This window comes from Dermacentor variabilis, chromosome 1, assembly GCF_050947875.1.
Source record: "Dermacentor variabilis isolate Ectoservices chromosome 1, ASM5094787v1, whole genome shotgun sequence".
In the NCBI taxonomy this organism is placed as follows: Eukaryota; Metazoa; Arthropoda; class Arachnida; order Ixodida; family Ixodidae; genus Dermacentor; species Dermacentor variabilis.
This window is the reverse complement of record NC_134568.1, coordinates 218,847,018-218,867,175: the sequence shown is the minus strand read 5'-3', so window position 1 is coordinate 218,867,175 and position 20,158 is coordinate 218,847,018. Positions and strand designations below refer to the sequence as shown.

General features: G+C 46.1%; 1 protein-coding gene across 3 annotated transcripts in view; it reads left to right on the top strand.

The window, feature by feature from the left end:
- LOC142557323 (uncharacterized) overlaps nucleotides 1-20,158 on the top strand; it is a 45,545-nt gene that overhangs the window by 10,999 nt on the left and 14,388 nt on the right. For 2 of the 3 annotated variants that reach the window (XM_075669070.1, XM_075669080.1), the window contains exons 3-8: nucleotides 551-601; nucleotides 700-758; nucleotides 2,215-2,309; nucleotides 15,278-15,376; nucleotides 18,804-18,872; nucleotides 18,942-19,002. In XM_075669070.1, coding sequence (XP_075525185.1) covers nucleotides 551-601; nucleotides 700-758; nucleotides 2,215-2,309; nucleotides 15,278-15,376; nucleotides 18,804-18,872; nucleotides 18,942-19,002 — 434 coding nt within the window. The remainder of the gene's footprint in view (nucleotides 1-550; nucleotides 602-699; nucleotides 759-2,214; nucleotides 2,310-15,277; nucleotides 15,377-18,803; nucleotides 18,873-18,941; nucleotides 19,003-20,158) is intronic. The other variant, XM_075669090.1, reaches the window with a different exon arrangement.

Genomic DNA, 20,158 nt, shown 5'->3' with positions numbered 1-20,158 from the left:
TTTTTCTAGGAGGAACCACTCTCCCTGCCTGCTGTGCATGAATAGCCAGCAGCAATGAAGAAACTAGTAATCCTGTGAAATGTGGAGCTCACAAAAGCGCCACAAGAAATGCGCTGTGCAAGAAGGGATGAACAGAAGGGGAAAAAAAGAAGTGATGATTGTGACTTAAACATGTGGGCTCTCAGCTTTCATATGGGAGAAGGAAGAGGAAGAATATCACTTGCACATACTGGCAGAGACAGTGGGAGAGAATCTCTGCTGCAGGGAGTGCAGTTTGCTTTCTTGCACCTTCCACTCGCACCATTCTTTCAGTATTTCATTTGCTTTGATCTGCACTATTGCTGGGCATTTTTTTTCTTGTGGTAGATCACTTCGTTGACATCGCTTTACAACTTCCAGGGTGTTACCAAACTTCCTAAGGGGGCCTTGTGAGAGGCCTGTCAAGAGCGCTTTTGTGGCACTGCATTAATGTAACATTCTTCTAATTACACTTGTAAAGACTATGTTATCTTCCAAGATATGTTATTTTTCTCTTTATTTAACTTTTCAGCGAAATTGAAGCTGGCTGCCTATGTAAACAGTGGACATATCACTGTACATGGTAAGAACTTGTGCATGAGCACAAAAAGTTATTATAGCTTTGCTTCTGTTGGATGTTTTGCAATGGTACCATGTGACATGTCTGTTTTTCTATTTCAGTCATCAGGGCGGCTAAGTTGTTGACTTCCCGAGGAGGATCTGCAAATGCTTACATTAAGGTAGTAGAGCAAACCTCTGACTCTAGCACTGATACCTCTAACACCACTATTAATTACTGTAGAATCCTGTTTCAGTGACTCATCAGATTTAAACTGCACTCCTAGTTAAGAGGAAGCTTTAGCTCGGGCCCAACTCCGACGCGGCCTATTCAAATACATGTAAAACGCAAAAACGTTTTTATGAGATAACCCCTGGACCTATTTTGATGAAATTTGTCGCATTTGAAAGAGAAAGTTAAATTCTAGTGACTGTTGGAAGCGGAATTTCGATTTAGGGCTTGAATTTTCTTAAAACGATTTTCAAATATTTGACCGTTTGAAAAAAATAGAAGCACGAAGTTTACAAATTCATAGCTCTGCATCAAGAACCGATATCGCGGTTCTGTAAACGGCATCCATTATATCATTCAAAGCGGACAAATTCAATATGTCAATTTACATCTTACATGAATTTGTTACGTTGGTTACAACGGTTTTGCAAAAGTTGTATTTCCCTATGATTAAATTTTTTTATATTCATTTGTAACATATCAATTTTGTCCGCTTTAGATGTACTATTCGATGCAATTCACAGAATTGTATTATCATTTTTAGTGGTTAAGTTACAGAGTTGTAAACTTGATAGTTTCATTTTTTGAAAATTTTCGATTTTTGCCAATTTTTAATAAAAAATTGACGATCTAACTCAAAAATTCGAAACCAACAATCACTAGATTTTAAGTTTGTCTTTTAAATGCAACAAACCTCGTCAAATTTGGTGCAGTGGTTGCCGAGAAAAACGAATTCTCCTTTTACATGTATTTAGATAGGAGCACTAGAGCTAAAGCTTCCTCTTAATGTCAGTTCTAATTGAGTGCCTGTGATTTCCTTTGAAAAAATTCAAATATGAACAGCCAAACCTAACAAGTCCTTTTAGTGACCTCAGTAGTATTAGTGTGTCAGAAATGCACCATTTAAATAGGACCACATTTGTCTGTACCCAAGCCTACTGGTGGTGTTTATAGATATACAATGGTGCATGTGTTTTTCTCCGTGCATCTGTCGTTAATAGCTAAATTTGTTGATTTCACAATTTTGTAGCATCTGAATATGTTGGCACAGGTTAATACACAATTGATGCTGGTAATTCTATGAACAGATCTTGAAAAATTTTTATATATAGAGACTTATAACTTAGTTCTAAAGCAATGTTGTTGGTTGAAGTAAGCTTTTCGACTCTGCTTGTCAACAAGCCCCTCCTATAGTAAATGCTTGGCCTTTGCTGATTTGTTGTAATTTTGTTTTATTGTGATATTTTGATAAAGAACATAAGCTGGAGGTTATTGTTTTCTGTATGAGTCAGCTAGGTAGCATACCTATTATGTCGCAAATGTTGATAATGTTTTAATGTTGAAAGCAGTCTCTTAATTTTGATCATGTAATATCTTAATCCACAATGTTCTCGTTTAACTTCTAGGTCTCCCTCCAACCAGATCACCTAAAAAGAGCTTACTGGAGAACAGCTGTTGTGAAATCAAGTAGAAATCCAGAATTTGACCACAAGTTTTCATTGTGAGTGTGAGATTCTTGAATTGTCAAATGAACTTAGGTCTTATTCATATACTGTAACGAAAAATTTATTGACATTCTGGTGGCTTCTTTTTTTACTCGTTATAAAAATACTGCCATGTTCATTTGTGTTCATTACTGATTTTTCAAATGCTGTTTTGATCGATCATTTGGCAAATGGATGACTAGCTGTATAGTAGTATATATTGACATGTGTACTTCCTTTTTATGGGGACTGTATTTCACCTGCTAACTTAAAGTTATCGCTTAGCACGACGTGCCTGGATGATTAACTGACTTGAATGTTATCTTTGATTCTGTGTTGTGTGTGTACTTGCCAAACAACTTTCTGTAATATGTCAGGATTGGGGGCTCAATCCCATCGCTCGTAACCCGTTGTCAAGATTGGAGTCCGGCATGAACTTGAAGGTAGCTGGCCCATGCCGTCGTCGAACTTATCCACGCTGAAGACGTTGATGAAGGGAAGGACTGCTTCTCATCGAGAACGAGGAATAAGGGTTTATTTACAGTATTTACATGCAGTTCATCAGTCTAGCATGACTGCAAAAGAAAGTGCGTCAGTCTAACACGACTGCTTGAGAGAGTGTCTCAGTCTAACATGACTGCTTAAGAAAGTGTTGAGCATCCACACAACAGCCGTTTATAAACACTCGGTCCTCCCCCGATTCCAAGGTGGTGGAAACGTTCGTCCACTCATCGTAAACACGCCGCCTCTCCGCGGGACGGTTTACACACACACGTACAGTCACACACACACACAGGTTCTCAGTCCGAAACCGACATCACACGAATTTCGTAGAACTCGGAGCTCCACGCAGTGCGCCCGGGTAGCCTTTGTCTTGCGTCTTGGTCGGCGCGTGGGAAGGGGTGTCCGACCACGTTCCCGTGGCAACTCCCCCACTAATAGCAGATCAGGTCCGCGTTGGGGAGCTCGGTAACAATAGTTGGCCCGCCGAACTCATTCAGTCACAACGGCGACGAGGCTAGAGCGTAACGGTGGTAGTTTCAGCACAAAGCCTGCTTCGTCAAACGCATCCTAGCTGAAGCGATAGAGAGTGGAGGACGCTGTTGCAATCGCACCGCTGGCACGAGTTGTTGCATCTGGGTCGCAAGCCCCAAGGGTAGCGTTGGCCTGGCGGCCTGGGGCACAACTGGAAGCATCCGAAGGTCCTGGCAAAGCATGAGTCAACTGCTAACAGAACAACTTGTTTATTCTAGCATCGCAAAAGAGCGGCCGGTCAGGTCGACCGAAGTGGAGAGACGGGAGAGCACGCTACTCGACGGAAGAATTCGGAGCCTCTCTCTTGGCGTCCGGGGGCAGCTGCTTTTATACTCTCGGAGTCGAGGGCAAGAAGGAACGCCTCGGCAGAGGTGCACGTGACGGCGCCACGGACACGCTGAGAGACACGTTGAGACGAGTGTAGTGACGCATCCGCCGGGCCGGCGCCGGTCAGACCTCCTCGCTTCACACTTGGGGAGCTCCTCTCCCCGGCTGCCGCGCTTTGACAAGCGTGGGCACCAACATGCACACACATACACACGCACACACGAAGACACGTGGCATTGAAACATGCCTGGACGCGCTTGGCGGGGAGGCGTTGCGGCAGCGCTGAACGGGCCAAAATGTCCGCCGATTTGAACGAAGCCCCGGTGTCCGTTGCGTCCGTGCCGGCTATAGCGCGCGTCAAAGGCGAAACGTAACAGACCGCCCCGCTGGGGGAAGGAGATCCCGATGGTCAGGGGACTGCATCCGCTGTCCGGAGGGATGTCGCTCGATGATACTCGTAACCGGAGTCGGTCGTCCCTCGGCGTTTCTTGAGCGCAGCGCACCGAGAAGGCCTCGTTCTCACGTTCAGGTTCACACAGGACACTGCAAAGTGACTTCGGGAGAGTTGCCATTTTTGTTCTCGTTCCCCGCAAGCATTAGAACTACGCCGAAACTCAACCGCTCAGTCAGCAAGCACGACACAACCCTCACTAAGCCATGCCAGGCTGTGTCCCCTTTTATACTACTGCCTAGTTCCTTACAGTAGTCTAGCAGCACTCGGAACGCGTCCACAAATTGGAAAATTGCACTAGAAAGCACGTCATCACTTTGAAACACTAAACAAAAGCAATATGTCAAAAATCCTGCCTCAGGAAGAAAAACATCAGTAACAAATACCTTGAGGCTGATTCCTACGTTAGGGGCCTCGACTTAAGCCATCGGCGTTACCGTTGACACTCCCCTTTTTGTAACGCACCTCAAAGGAATATTGTTGCAAAGCGAGGCTCCAGCGCAGGAGGCGGCCATTTGTGGTAGAGATGTTCTGCAGCCATTGGAGAGGGCAGTGATCCGTCTCGAAGCATGCGAAGCGGAGACCGCAGCGAGCGACCGTACACCAGCTCAGCTGGCGAAAACCCCGTAGCCGCATGCGGTGCGGTCCTTAATGCAAACATCACCCCAGGCAGACACAGCTCCCAGTCAGTTTGTTGTTCAAAACACAATGCTCTCAACACGCGCTTCATGACGGAGTGGAGCTTCTCAACGGAATTCGACTGTGGGTGGTACACTGAGCTGTGTAACAGACTTACCCCACACCTTTCGAGAAAAGTTGTCGTCAAAGCGCTAGTAAACACTGTGCCCTGATCTGATTGGATTTCCGCAGGAAAACCAACCCGCGCAAATATGGACAGTAGTGCATTGACTATCTCAACTGAGCTGAGTTCTTTAAGCGGCACTGCTTCAGGGAACTTTGTCGCTGGGCAGATCACAGTCAAAATGTGTCTGTACCCCGTGGTTGTTACCGGCAGAGGTCCCACTGTATCAATAACGAGCCGTCTAAAAGGCTCCGTAATGATAGGTACCAACTTCAACGGCGCCCTCGATTTGTCCCCTGGTTTGCCCACCCGCTGACAGGTGTCACATGTCCTCACAAAGTGGTCTGCGTCCCGAAAACACCCTGGCCAATAGTACTCTTGCAAGAGACGGTCCTTAGTTTTCTTAACTCCTAGGTGTCCGGACCACGAACCCCCATGCGACAAGCGCAACAGATCCTGACGGTAGCACTGAGGCACGATCAGCTGATCGAACTCCACTCCCCTGCGATCTAGATACTTCCGGTACAGGACCCCACCTCCCTCCACAAAGCGAGCATTTTTCTTGGCGATACCTTCCTTGACATTGCAGTGTATGTTTTCTAGGCTGCCATCTTTTTTTTGCTCGGCTATCAAAGCCGACCGGCTGACTTTTAGCAACCTATTAAGTCCGTGTGACGTAGGCGCGATGAGCAAATCTGCAGATAGCTCTTCTAACTTTCCCGTGTCGGGCATTTCCTCTCCAGTATCTGGTGCCTTCAACGCTACAGGCTCAATTTTATTCAGTTCGGATGTGCTCTGAATATCAGCTTGCTGCGCCTCTGACCCTTTCTCATTGTTCGACAACGTCGGCCCCGCAACTACCGCCTTTGCAGCGAGCTCCCGAACTTTCGATCTGGTTAAGGCCTGAACGCTAGCCTCACCAAACAAAAGCCCCTTCTCGCGCAGGAGGTGATCGGACCTGTTCGAAAATAGGTGCGGGTACTGGGGGGGCAGCATAGATGACACTGTGGCCTCCGTCTCAAGTGCTCCGAAAGGTCCTTCAATAAGCACTTTTGCTACGGGCAGACACACGCTATGAGCTTCCACGGCTTGCTTGATCCATGCGCACTCGCCCGTGAACATATCGGGTTCTACGTAAGAGGGATGAACTACATCCATTGTAGCTGCGGAATCGCGAAGCACTCGGCACTCTTTCCCGTTCACGAGGAGGTCTCGCATGTAAGGCTCGAGAAGCTTCATGTTCTCGTCAGTGCTGCATAATGACAAAAACACGACTTTTGTTTTTGTTTCCGGACACTGCGCCGAAAAGTGACCCGGCTTCTGGCATGTATAACACACGCGCACTTGCCTCGTCTCGAACCGCTTTCTGCGTTTGGCTTCGGTTGCCGCCGGCTCCTTACGTTCGGTCGGACTGCTTTCACTCGCATCCGCACTACGTGTGTCCCCATTTGCTCTCATGGGCGTGAACTTCGGCCTCTCAAACTTGGAGCCAAATTCACCCTTTTCACCGTCCTTAGCTCCGCGAGCTCGACGCGTCACAAACTCTTCGGCTAGCTCAGCCGCTCTAGCCACCGTACTAACGTCTGGCCTATCCAAGACCCAGTACCGCACGTTCTCAGGTAACCGACTATAAAACTGTTCCAGCCCGAAACATTGCAGAACTTTCTCGTGGTCACCAAACGCTTTCTCTTCTTTGAGCCACTCCGGCATGTTTGACATTAGCCTGTAGGCAAACTCTGTATATGACTCACTTCTTCCTTTCTCATTTTCCCGAATCTTCCGACGGAACGCTTCCGCTGACAGCCTGTGCTTTTTTAGCAGACTCGATTTCACTTTGTCGAAATCCTCTGCCTCCTCTCTCTTCAAGCGAGCGACTACGTCGGCCGCTTCGCCGGGTAACAAAGTGAGCAAGCGCTGTGGCCACGTTTCCCGAGAGAACCCCTGCTTCTCGCACGTTCGCTCAAAGTTAACCAGGAACAAACCAATGTCCTCTCCAAGCTTAAACGGCCGCATCAGGTCAGTCATTTTGAACGATACTCGTTCTCCTGCACCGTGTGCCTGACTTCCATTACGAGCGCGTTCCATCTCTACCTCGAGACGCTTCATTTCCAGAGCGTGTTGACGGTCGCGCTCTTCTTTCTCTTTTTGCTCTTTACGTTGGCGCTCCTCTTTTTCTTTCTCTTTTTGCTCTTTACGTTCGCGCTCCTGTCTTTTTGCCGTCTCCCTCTCCTCAATTGTCTCAAGGCATTCCGACAGCTCGTCATCCTCAGCTTCTAACTCAAGAATAGCCCTTAGCAGTTCTGGTTTTCTGAGTTTGTCTGAGACATCCAGACCCAACTCTCTTGCAAGCTCCAGCAATTTCGGTTTGCTCAACGACTTCCAATCCATGGCTGCTCTGAATGCTGCTTTCTCTACTGCCTACTATTGTCTTGCCGCAAACTAACCCGGCAGCAACGACAACCACAATTACCAGCTCTGTTTCTGACACTAACAAAAGCCTGGCAAAACTCAGAAGAAGAAAGTCCCGCACTCACCAAACCTCGCAGCCAAGAATTCAGCGCAATCGTTCCGCTGCAGGCAACCAGTCATCACACAGGGCTCGTTGCACTGCTCCCGGATGGTCGTTGTGCTGCTCAGCATACAGTCAACCGCATATCTTCGCTGCTGGCTTCCGTTGTCGCGATCTCACCGCTGGCACCAGATGTTGCAATCGCACCGCTGGCACGAGTTGTTGCATCTGGGTCGCAAGCCCCAAGGATAGCGTTGGCCTGGCGGCCTGGGGCACAACTGGAAGCATCTGAAGGTCCTGGCAAAGCATGAGTCAACTGCTAACAGAACAACTTGTTTATTCTAGCATCGCAAAAGAGCGGCCGGTCAGGTCGACCGAATTGGAGAGACGGGAGAGCACGCTACTCGACGGAAGAATTCGGAGCCTCTCTTGGCGTCCGGGGGCAGCTGCTTTTATACTCTCGGAGTCGAGGGCAAGAAGGAACGCCTCGTCGGAGGCGCACGTGACGGCGCCACGGACACGCTGAGAGACACGTTGAGACGAGTGTAGTGACGCATCCGCCGGGCCGGCGCCAGTCAGACCTCCTCGCTTCACACTTGGGGAGCTCCTCTCCCCGGCTGCCGCGCTTTGACAAGCGTGGGCACTAACATGCACACACACACACACACGAAGACACGTGGCATTGAAACATGCCTGGACGCGCTTGGCGGGGAGGCGTTGCGGCAGCGCTGAACGGGCCAAAATGTCCGCCGCTTTGAACGAAGCCCCGGCGTCCGTTGCATCCGCGCCGGCTATAGCGCGCGTTGTAGGCGAAACGTAACAACGCGCATATTGTTCCCGACACAAAGTCAACTTAGTCACGCCGTGGCTAGAGGTTGGCGGCGGCGCTCCAGGAAAAGATGATGCCTGAGGTCGCAACTGGTTGGCAAAACTAGCACCTGAGCGGGCCGTTCTTAACAAATAGCATTGTGTGTGGAACACGATTTGTGTAGTACTTTCTGGAAGCAGCATGGGTACCAGCGATTACGCTCGGACGTCCGATGAGTCATGTATAAAAGCCGACGTACTTGACCCGCAGATATCATTATCACCGATCGCAGACTGTGCTGACTGCTATCATTGTGCTTCAAGTGTCAATTGCTTTTGTGGGCACAGGTACACCCAACTAAAGTTGAGTTTCGTGACTCACAGTTTTGCTGTTGTGTTCTTCACCATCGCTACAACGTGACAATATTGTGGCAATGCAGAACAGGACGTGCAGACAAGAGACTATGACGAAGAAGTGTTGTTGCTGGGTGCTTTGGCCGCCATGTTCTAGTGCCAGCTGGTGCCTTCAGCATTCGCCTTGCATAAACAACATTTGTGCTTGTCTCCGCCTCGCAACATTTTGGTGGACTTGCAGAGTACCAACACGGAACTCTGCAGCGGTCGCCGCATGAGCCCTGACCTGGTGATCAACAGCCAAAGCGCCAAAATTCTGCAGACTCTGACCTCCTGTCATGTTGTCCCAGCCGTGAGACCCAGGGACTTTCAATGGCATCGATGGTACGGATGTTGAAGAATGGATTTCCTGGTATGAACGTGTAAGCAAAAATAATTGGTGGGACCCAACGCTAATGCTAGCGAATGTGATATTCTACCTTCGAGACACAGTGCTAGCATGGTACGAGACCTATGAACACGACATAATGAGTTGGGACATCTGCAAGCAGAAGCTTCTAGACCTCTTCAGAAAGCCCTTTGGCCATCACCTGGCAGCAAAGAAGGAGCTATTGACCCGTGCTCAAACGTCAGCAGAATCTTACATGGCATATATTCAAGTTGTCCTCACACTGTCGTAAGGTTGACAAAGACATGAACGAGACCGACAAGATTGGCCACATCCTGAAGGGCATAGCAGGTGACGCATTTAACCTGCTTGTCTGCAAGAACTATGACTCGGTGGATACGATCATCAAAGAGTGCCACAATTTCGAACTGATAAAGAGTCGCCACATTATGCAGCAGTTCAACAGGCTACCAAATACAGCTTCGATGCCTTCTTGTGAGGAACAGCCACGTGGACCTCCTCTGTCTGGACAAGAAAATTTGACGCAGTTAATTCGTCGTGAGCTCAAAGCCATGTGTCTTGTCAGCATTGCCCAGACAACTCATGTTCTGTCTCGCTTATATGTACAGGCCGTTGTCAGACAAGAGATAGCAAATTTAGGCTTCCTGTCTCTCTGCCCCACTCCTGATGCCGCTGTCAGTCAGGACCGGTTCCGCCCAAACACCGCTTCCCCATTTTCAGCGGTTCCAACTCGCCGTCGTAACCCGGCCAACTGGAGTACACCGGACGATAGGCGCAATTTGTTTCAATTGCGTGTGTGTTGGACATATCGCTCGTAGTTGCCGCCGTCATTGGTCATCGCCTCCAAGGTGGAGCTTCCCGTCCGACTGTCCAGATCAAGGTGCTCCCCGTTTCTCTGTGCGTCCTTCATCTATGAATAACGAGAATGTACCTCTGACCTTTCCGAACCAGTCGGTCACCATCGCCCCTAGGTCGTAGGTCTCATTCGCAGCAGGCCCGCTGTTCTTCCCCCGCATTCGTGCCACAGGAAAACTAGTCGGTGCAGCTCCCGGAGGTGATGCTGCATCAATGACCTGGCCTGCAAATCCTCTGATCACATTGCCTATCCTTGGAAGTATATTAGACATTGAGGTGGATGGAGTCCCAGTCAAGTCCCTTGTCAACACCGGTGCACCGATGTCTGTGATGAATGCAGCCCTTCGCAAAAGACTCGGAAAGGTCCTCACGCCTGCCTTACTGTGCATAGTATGCGTTGCCGATGGCAGTACGCCACCGGTTGTTGGCATGTGTACAGCAGTAATAACGATTGCCGGCCATCAAACCACCATCTTATTTATTGTGCTAGAGCGCTGTAGGCATGACCCAATTTTGGGGCTGGACTTTCTTTCGCCCCATTGTGCTCTAATAGACTGCACTACACGTGTCGTGCAGTTGGATCTTCTTTCTGACCGCTACTTTGTTTCTGATGTAGATCATCCGTCCCTGTATTCTGCCGAATTCATCCGGTTGCTGCCTCAAGCCGCTACTACTGTACCTTTTAAAGCTCGACCACATGTTCCTGATGGCGACTACACCGTCTCTCTGCTTTACGATGGTATTCTACAGCATGGCATTGCGCTCCCAAATACCGTTGTCACCGTTGTCGATAATTCTACTTGGCTTCCCTTTCTCAACTTTAGGTCTGCTGCACATGTTCTTCCCGGTAACATGACAGTGGCCCGTCTGACACCTGTGCACGAGTCCGAGATATCTCCACTCGCGCCCATTATTTCTGTCTCTGTCAGCCCTATCATCGCATGTTCCCATGTTCCCGTTCGGCTTCGTCACCTTACCATGGCATCGATAAAATGATCGCTACCGACCTCTCTCCAGCTCAGACTGAAGACCTTAGGCGCATTCTGTTTAGTTACCGCAATATTTTTTATTTCGATGACCGCCCGCTCGGCCAGATAGCCGTAGTCACTCATTGTATTCATACCAGCGACTCAAGTCCCGTCCATCGCCACCCCTACTGTGCGTCTGCTGCACAGTGCAGCATCATTCAAAGCGAAGTCGCGAAGATGCTGAAGAGGTCATCGAGCCTTCTGCTAGCCAATGGGTCTCGGCAGTTGTCCTGGTCAAGAAAAAAAGACACCTGGAGATTTTGTGTTGATTATTGCCATCTGAACAAGATCACCATGAAGGACGTGTATCCATTGCCTTGTATCGATGAAGCACTTGACTGTCTACATAAGGCGAAGTATTTTGCATCGATTGACCTCCGCTCCGGCTATTGATAGATCACTGTTGATGAGAAGAACTGCGAGAAGACAACCTTTATTATGCCTGATGGACTTTTTCAATTCAGAGTCATGCCTTTCGGGCTTTGCAATGCCCCAGCGATGTTCGAGAGAATGATGGACACCCTTCTCCGAGGCTTGAAGTGGACCATCTGTCTGTGTTAGCTCGACGACGTAATCATTTTTGCTCCAACTATTGAAACCCACATTGAGCATCTCGCAAATGTCCTTGCTGTATTTCGCATTGCGAAACTTCAGCTCAACTCGTCGAAGTGTCACTTTGGTCGTCATTAAATAATCATTCTCGGGCACCTTGTAAACGCCAGTGAAATTCAACCTGACCTGGCCAAAGTTAGAGCCATGCGAGACTTTCATGTGCTGTGTTCAGTTAAGTACCTTTGCAGCTTCATAGGCTTAAGCTCGTACTTTCGTCGCTTTGTTCATTATTTTGCCGACATTGCACACCCTCTCACTGAGCTTTTAAAGAACGACATTACTTTCGCATGGGGACAGTGGCAGGCCGAAGCCTTCACAGCACTCGTCAGACTCCTGACGAGCTCCCCAACTTTAGCCCATTTTGACCCTTGAGCACCCACTTAAATCTGTAAGATGCTAGTGGTCATGGCATTGGCGCTGTTCTTGCCCAGATTCAGTGTGGTCAAGAGTGCGTTATTGCTTATGCAAGCCATCTTCTGTCCATGGCCAAGCGCAACTATTCCATCACGGAGCGAAAGTGCCTAGCGCTGGTTTGCCCATACCTATTTGGTCACCATTTCCACGTAATTACCGACTACCATGCATTCTGTTGGGTCTCCTTGTTGAAGTACCCTACGGGTGTCTTGGGCATTGTGCATTGCACTTGCAAGAGTGCATTTTCTCTATAAGGTACAAATAGAGGCGTTTACACCTTGACGCAGACTGCTTGTCCTGCCACCCTGTTGACCCACCGGAAGCCACAAACCTCGAATCTGACACCAGCATCCATCTCACGTTTCCTTAACATTGGAAACGGACAGTGCCGTGATCCCTTTCTGCGAACCATCATAGATCGGTTAAGCTTGCCAATTCCTGATCCTTCCCTTCGTCTCTTCTGTATTTCTGACGGAGTTCTCTACAAACACAACTTGCGCCCTGATGGTGCTGACCTACTGCTTGCCGTACTGGGGCACTTTCAATGCACCATGCTTTAACAACCCCACGATGCGCCCACCGCTGGGCATCTCGGTGCTACTCGTACCTTTGACCAAGTCCGCTGCTGTTTGTTCTGGCCTGACCTCTACCGCTCTGACCTCTTCTGCTTGCGACCTGTGCCAATGCCGGAAGTCCAATCCCATGGCTCCAGCTGGGCTTTTACAACCCATCGATATTTCTACTCAGCCTTTCTTTTGCATGGGACTCGACCTACTTGGCCCTTTCCCTTTCTCAACTAAGGGCAACAAATGGGTTGTGGTTGCAACCGAGTATGCCACGCACTTCGCCATTACGGGAGCTCTGCCTACAAGTTGTGCCACTGACGACGTGGAGTTCCTCCTACACAACGTCATCCTGTACTACGGTGCTCCACACCAGCTCCTCACGGATCGCGGACGTTACTTCTTGTCAAAGGTAATAATGATATCATCCGCCTATGCTCTACTGAACATCAAATAGCCACTGCTTACCATCCACAGACTAACGGTCTTGCAGAACGACTGAACAGAACGCTTACCAACATGCTAGCTATGTAGGTTTCTCCAGACCACCAGGACAGATGTCGCTCCACCATATGTCACCTTCACATACAATTCGTACCGCCATGACACTGCAGGTTACTCACCGTTTTATCTACTGTTTGGTCGTGATCCTGCTTTGCCCGTGGACACCGCACTTCCACAAATCGCACAGTCACACACCGCTTACGCTCGCCATGTGATTTCTATGGCAGCACAGGCCCGTCAGATTGCCCGTGCTCGCCTCACCGATTCCCAGGCTGCCCAGAAATCCTGTTACGACACGCACCATAGGGATGTGCAGTATTTACCTGGCTCTCTCGTGCTCCTGTGGTCACCATCTCATTGTGTCGGCCTATCAGAAAATCTTCTGTCGCGATATTCAGGCCCGTACTGAATCCTGAGACAGATTTTGGATATGACGTATGAGATTGCTCCCAAAGAGCCAGGCCCGTCGTCCGTAAAGCCAAGAACTGGTGATGTTCATGTCTTCCGTTTAATGCCCTACGTGCATGCCTTTGCCGGGCCATAATCGCTTGCGCTGGCGTTGTAGTGTCGCGATTTAGAACAGGATGTGCAGACAAGAGACGATGACGAAGTGTTGTTGCTGGGGCGCTTCTGCTGCCATGTTCTAGTGTCAGCTGGTGCCTTCAGCATTTACCTTGCATAAACAACATTCGTGCTTGTCTCCGCCTCGCAACAATATATTAGCTTGCCTTGAAATTCAAGTGATCTTGTTATATTAATTTCTTAATGTTATGTAATTTATATTAATCATTGTTGAGGTGAGACCATGTTTAATTTGGCAGCTCTAAAAACAAAACACAATTAAAGTAATATGTAATATTACTTATGTAATACCCCGTTACGGGGTCTTTAAGGGATAAAAATGAAATGAAATGAAAGAAGTTGCACTGTACACTCAGCGTCTAATGGTTGTATATAATGTGACCACGCACTGCAAGAAGTTAAAAGCCTCTTGTTGTGGCGTTTAAGATGGCTGGAAACATTAGCTGTAGTGTAAATGTAGTAACTGTGTATTAAATGTTCGATTTTATTGTGGTGTTTATTTATTTATTTATTTATTTATTTTGTAACATGCAGGTCAGGTAGAATGCCATCGCTTTTCATTAATCATGCGCAAGACTAGAGCCCGAGCTGTTAGGGATGGCTGTTTGTGCTGCTAACCGTCTCTTGGGTGCTTAATGCTAGGAGTAAAATCCCCATTACACCAAACACCAAGAACTTGAGTGGCGCTGGTTGTGCAAAGAAAAGCACAAGCACTTACCCAAAGGGTTGAGGACAAACAAATGTGTGTGCATGGGGTGTGCTAGCTAAAGCTTTAGCTTAAGTCAATGGTGGAGCTAGTGGAGGTGGTGGAGGCACAATGGCATTGGCAAGTAAGTGACAGTGGTTCGGGCACCGGTGCATGGGCTGATGAAAGTACTTCAGGCATCTGCTGCTTGATGGCATGCTGAATCACTAGAGTCAGGTAGCCAAATGTTTTAGTTATGCAAGGGAGAAGAGACTACTGGCAAGCCACCTCTTCATGCACGAACTCCTTTATCTGTCCAGCAAGGTTAATGGGTCATTGCTGAGAGTTGGGCTGGCTTGGCTGTTGAAGAAGAATGTCGAACCAAAGCCCATTGCTTGCGAAGCTTGTTGCAGCTTTGGCACAAGTAATAAAAACCAGAGACAGTTAGATTCTTGGTAATAAGCAAGTTATCATGTCATCAATTCCCTTTAATATATGTGCTTGATTTTTTCCATTTCGGGCACCAATGGGTCCATTCACTTGCATAAATCAAACACCATCAATATAGCTTGTGAAATTCTCACTGGCCTACTGTGTTCGAAACACCCACCATGATTGCTTAGTGGCTATAGCGTTGTGCTGCTAAGCACGAGGTTGTGAGATCAAATCTCGGCCGTGGCGGCTACCTTTTGATTGGGGTTTTGGGTGCATGTTAAAGAACCCTAGGTGGTTTAAATTAATCCAGAGTCCTCTGCTATGACGTACCTCATAATCAGATCATGCTTTTGACATGTAAAACCCAAGAATTACTTTTTGTTTGACTTCAATGACATTGTTCAGCTTGAAGCTTCCGGACAGCAGGGTTGTCGAATACCTTAGTGAAAAAGTGGTCTTGAAGACAGACCAGGTTCTGATATGCTTGTGGCTGCAGTACCATAGGTTGGCTACAACAATCAGGTTGAATATGACTAAGTCTCGTGCCCTTGTCTTATTTTGCCAGCTCACCCAGTTGTATTTTGCCAGCTCACCCAGTTGTCTTTCTATGAAGACAGGTAGTTTTTGATGACCTGGACGATAATGCTACAGAAGAAAACCAGATCTTGTTGGTGTGTTGCACCAGAGCAGGTGACAACCAGTGGCACTGCAGGTAATTGAATGCTGGTGTCATTCTTGACATCTTGGAGTCTATGCAGCACTTTCACCAATTATAATTGGTGTTTTATTCTATTTAGACAATCAGTCAGTACAAACAGTACAGATTCAAGCCTTGTGCTCTGGTGACAGGCAATGGCTGCCTGCTTGATGTGCATGTTCAGTTGCTTTACTACAATTCATTTATTTATGCAGGTAACCTGTAGTGTCTAATGAAAGGCATTGTTGTAAGGGGATGCCATAGAATTCTGCATGCATACACAGATGGAATAATGGGCAAAAGTCACAATAAACATGCAGCAAAACTAGTATTAAGATAAAAATTGAGTGGAGTGCTCCTTCTTGCAACGGTTTTTAGGGCTCTTAGCTAGCTTTTCTTACTCGGCTATTGTCCGCAGGAAGAAGCCTCAAAAAGCACCTTTGTAGCACTGAATTTCCCTAATTTCAAATGCATGGTAATGGCACCCATCAAGAAAAGAGAGATAACAAACAGAATGCTAAAGTGGTTTAGTGTTATTGAGTATGTCACTACCTTTAGAAATGCTTTTTTCTCAGAAGAATAGCACTTCCCCCACACATTAAACATGCATTGGAAAAATTGTTTTTGCCTTGCTTTGTTCAAATGTTAGAGGCAATTTTTGAAATTCCAGCAACTGCATTTGTATGGTGCCTGGGATACTTTTTTCGTGTGTGTTTGTTCTTCACGAATTCTAGCTTTCCGCAATTTCTTGTAAACTGAACACTGATAACTTCATTATGAATCAACATTTTTAATGAAACTTCCTATTCTTCATTACACATAGGCTGTGCAAAAAGAACTAGAATAATAGAAAACAATTGATGACTTTTAACATTATCATGCTTATTAAACCATTACCGTGAAAAATGGCTAATTCTTGTGTTTATTATTTTTTTACATAAGTTGATAAAGCAGTCGCAGGTGCCAGACATCTTAGTCTATTGTACAGCTTGCTTATTTGACTACGTACCAAATTGTTTCCCATTTTTGCACTCCAGTTGCAAGTCATGACTGTTGCCATGACACTATGTCTTTTTTATCAATAAAACTAAACTTTTTCATTGTTAGCACACATGAAGGGACTTTGAAACTACCCTTTAGAATACAGACATAAATGTTCTTTTATGTTTAGTTTCCTTTGTTAAAGAGTGGCTAGCCTTAACTACCTTTGATAGGTGTGTAAAAATTGCAATTTGCTAAAAAGTGTGGCATGGCTTTGCATACAGTTAACATACAGTGGAAAAGCATATTCAAAATGGGTTCTAACATTTGCAAAATACAAAACTTTCTTTAAATTTGTTGGTGCATTGTGGAAATTGTGTCTGATTAAATTTAGCATTTGATATGCATTAGATGCTGTATAATTGATGTGCTCACACCATGCTAGATACTGGGAAAAATAAATGCTCAGATATATGCTATCTGTTACTTCCATAAGAGAAACATTTTCTATGAAATATGTGGACATCTATATGGATAAGCTAGCACTTATCAGGATTTAGACACATTTTTTTATTTGCATTGCACACCAGCACTCTGTATACTTTTCAAGTCGTGTTGCAGTGAAGAAACATCTGGTACATCTTTGACATTCCTGTAAATGAGTGATTCGCACACATTTGCACAGTTCTATGAAAGTCTTGAATATTGCAGTTGATGTAAATCAAGAACAACAGGGGCCCTAGCACTTACCTCTGAGGAACACCAGGTGATACATTAATGTCATAAGACCATGTATGTCTTTCATTTGGGATAGGGGCCCCCTGTTAGCTAAAGTGTGCTTATGCACATGCTGCAGTATGAATCATTACCACAGTCAATTTATAATATAAGCATATAACATTCTGTCATAAATGAATGTACACAAAGCTAATGCATGAAATAAGTGCTCAATCGCAAGGTGTAGGTTCAATTTATGCAAAATAAAACCTGAAGAAACTTATGTTTATTCATATGCCATGACATCGCTGCCTGGGGACAATTTGCCATGTGCAGTTGGTGTTCTTAGATGAACAAGTCACATTCACATGCTGTGAATACATGAATACTGTCATGAATATTGCCACATGAATACTGACATGTGTACTTATTTATCCTTTTCCTGGGGACTGCATTTTACCTGCTAACAACTTGCAGTTATCGCTCAGCACAAGACGCGCCTGCATGATTTGGAACTTACTTGAAAGTTATTGTTGATTCTGCTGTGTATGTTCTCAACGAACCTTGTGTAATCAGATTGTATGTGCAACGTGAATAGTGTTGCACTTTCTGGAAGGTATGTGAGCACCAGCGATCACACTGGCACCTTCGACAAGTTATGTATAAAAGCTGTCGCGCTTGATCTGCAGATCAAATTTTTGACAATCGCCAACTGTGCTCGCCACTTTTGCACTTTTAGTGTCACTTGCTTTCAGGGGCACAAGATCACCCTATAACGAGTTAGTCTTTTGATACACAGTTTTTGCTACTGTGTTCTTTCTCATCACTGCAGCATGACATTTGGCTTTTATTGCTTAATTGGTGCAGTTGAATTGAAGTAATATTTATGTCATGGAAGACTGTCTAAATGAACTGCCATGATCTGCCTGATTCTCTGTGATGAGAGAAATAACTTAGCGTGTCCTTATGGGCTAAATGTGTAACATTTAAATGATGCATAAGTGTCAAGCTGGCATGAGCAAAAGCAACAACATGCAGCACTCTCCTTTTGTACTTTTAAGTGATTATTTAGTTAATTTGGGATATCTTGCAGAATATGTTAGGAATGCTTGAATCCAGCAGTGAAGTAGAAGGAATTGTAGCTGCTTGTTTATGTACACCCTTCGTCAATATGAAAAGGAACACCTCAACTGTGTTTGAAATGTTATTCCTGCAAACTTGCAAATCGGGACCTCACTCACTGCTATTTGTTATATTGTACATCCTGTTAGAAGAACCCTGCTCAGAACTTTTTTTTCATTACGAGCGAACACAAGGAACATTACTGGCTTTGAACAGAAACCTAGTGTTCCTGTTCATAATGGATGATCACAGTGTATGATCTTGTTTTGTATGCACATGACATGTTTCTACACATTGTTCTGCCTAGTTTCCTGTGGCTATAGAATTGTAAAGATATGGTGAAAATAATGCATAACCTATTTATGGTGCAAAAAGATGTTAAGAGCACAAACAATTGACATATCTGCTACAACGGTTGTCTCTTTACTTGCAATTCTTTCCTCAATATATAAGCTTGTGTCAAAAGATTAATTGTTCAGAAAAATAAAAAAGAAAGAAATCACCCATGACAGCCTAATGAAACCTAATGACAAATTTGGGTGGTTTGTTGCATAGCTTATAGCTTAAAGTGGAGTCTCAACTCATTTACAAATGAATATTTTGTGCATCACTTTTATTCCAGTGAGCTTATGGCAGAAGATGCTGGAAAACGTCTTTTGGTGACAGTATGGCATCGAGATTTTGAAAACAAGTAAGGTTGTTTCCGATGCCTCTGTTTACTGCATTTTAATGGAATTTTGTTGTTTTTTTTTTATTTCAGACGCAGCGAGCTTCTAGGCAGTATGTCTTTTGGAATGGAGAAAGTCCTGAACTCCGACCAGGTGAGGGAGGCTTGAAATAACTATTACCAAATGGACCTCACACTAAACATCTGTTATACAATGTGTCCCAGTTATAACTTTAGCCAAAAGCTTAAAATTATGCTGGTACACTGTAGGAGGAGGCAACTAAAAGCATGCTGTTGGCCACTTTAAAAAGCAAATAATACAATTTTTATTCTAATTGCATAATTAGTCCAGACCAATTAGCTTCTTCAGTATTAAATTACAAAATATTGTGGCAGAACTTATCTAGTGATGACTGTTGATAGTAATGTGAATAGCAATTTTGGGACTTTCATTGATTTGGCTATAAGCCACATACTCCGATATTGTTCCACTCTGCTATGCCACTCACTTGTCAAGGTTACCCATGAGCATGGAGGCATGACGTCTGTATGACGCAGTGACAGAATGAGGAAGAAGGAATGGTGTTGATGGAATGACAAAGGTGACTTACGATGGCAATGATAATGATGACGATCGCATGACCAAGACAACATAATAATGACGGTGTGACAATGAACGCATGAAGACGTCTGTGTGACGATCAAGGTGGTGACGATGATGCAGTGATGACAATGGCGTGATAACGATGGCATAATCATTGTCATGAGCCAATAAAGGAAGGTAGAAAGAAAGAAGAAAAAGCAGAAGATAAGAAGAAAACAAGAAGACACGAGGGGTCGGTGGCAGAAATAAAGAAAAAGAAGATAGAAAATAAGGGCACACAAATAAAAAGAATGCCATATGAAAGCAGAAGAAGCGCAAAAGTGCATGCAAAGCTATGGGGCCAATGGGAGAAGGGACACGTAGCCGAAGAGAGCGGCCCAGCTATGCTCTGGGACAAAGGCGGGAGAAGGGGCTGGAGGCCGAACAGGACGGGAGGATCGCGGAGACAGTGGCAACCCAGTGGGAGCAGTTCTTCAGCTGCTGTGGCCACGACCCACGAGCTGAGTGGACCTCCCACCGGAAGCCGCAGCTACAGGCTGATGGCGCCGCTTCCCGTATTCCCTGCGGCTACCATCTGCAGCTTGCAGAGTTGACCGGGCGATCCAGATGCCTAGGTCACTCCACCCTCCTGACCCCGTGACCAGGCCAACCGTGGACCAAACGTCGGACACGGCGATGTCTAGTCTACGACGCATCGGTGGGCCCA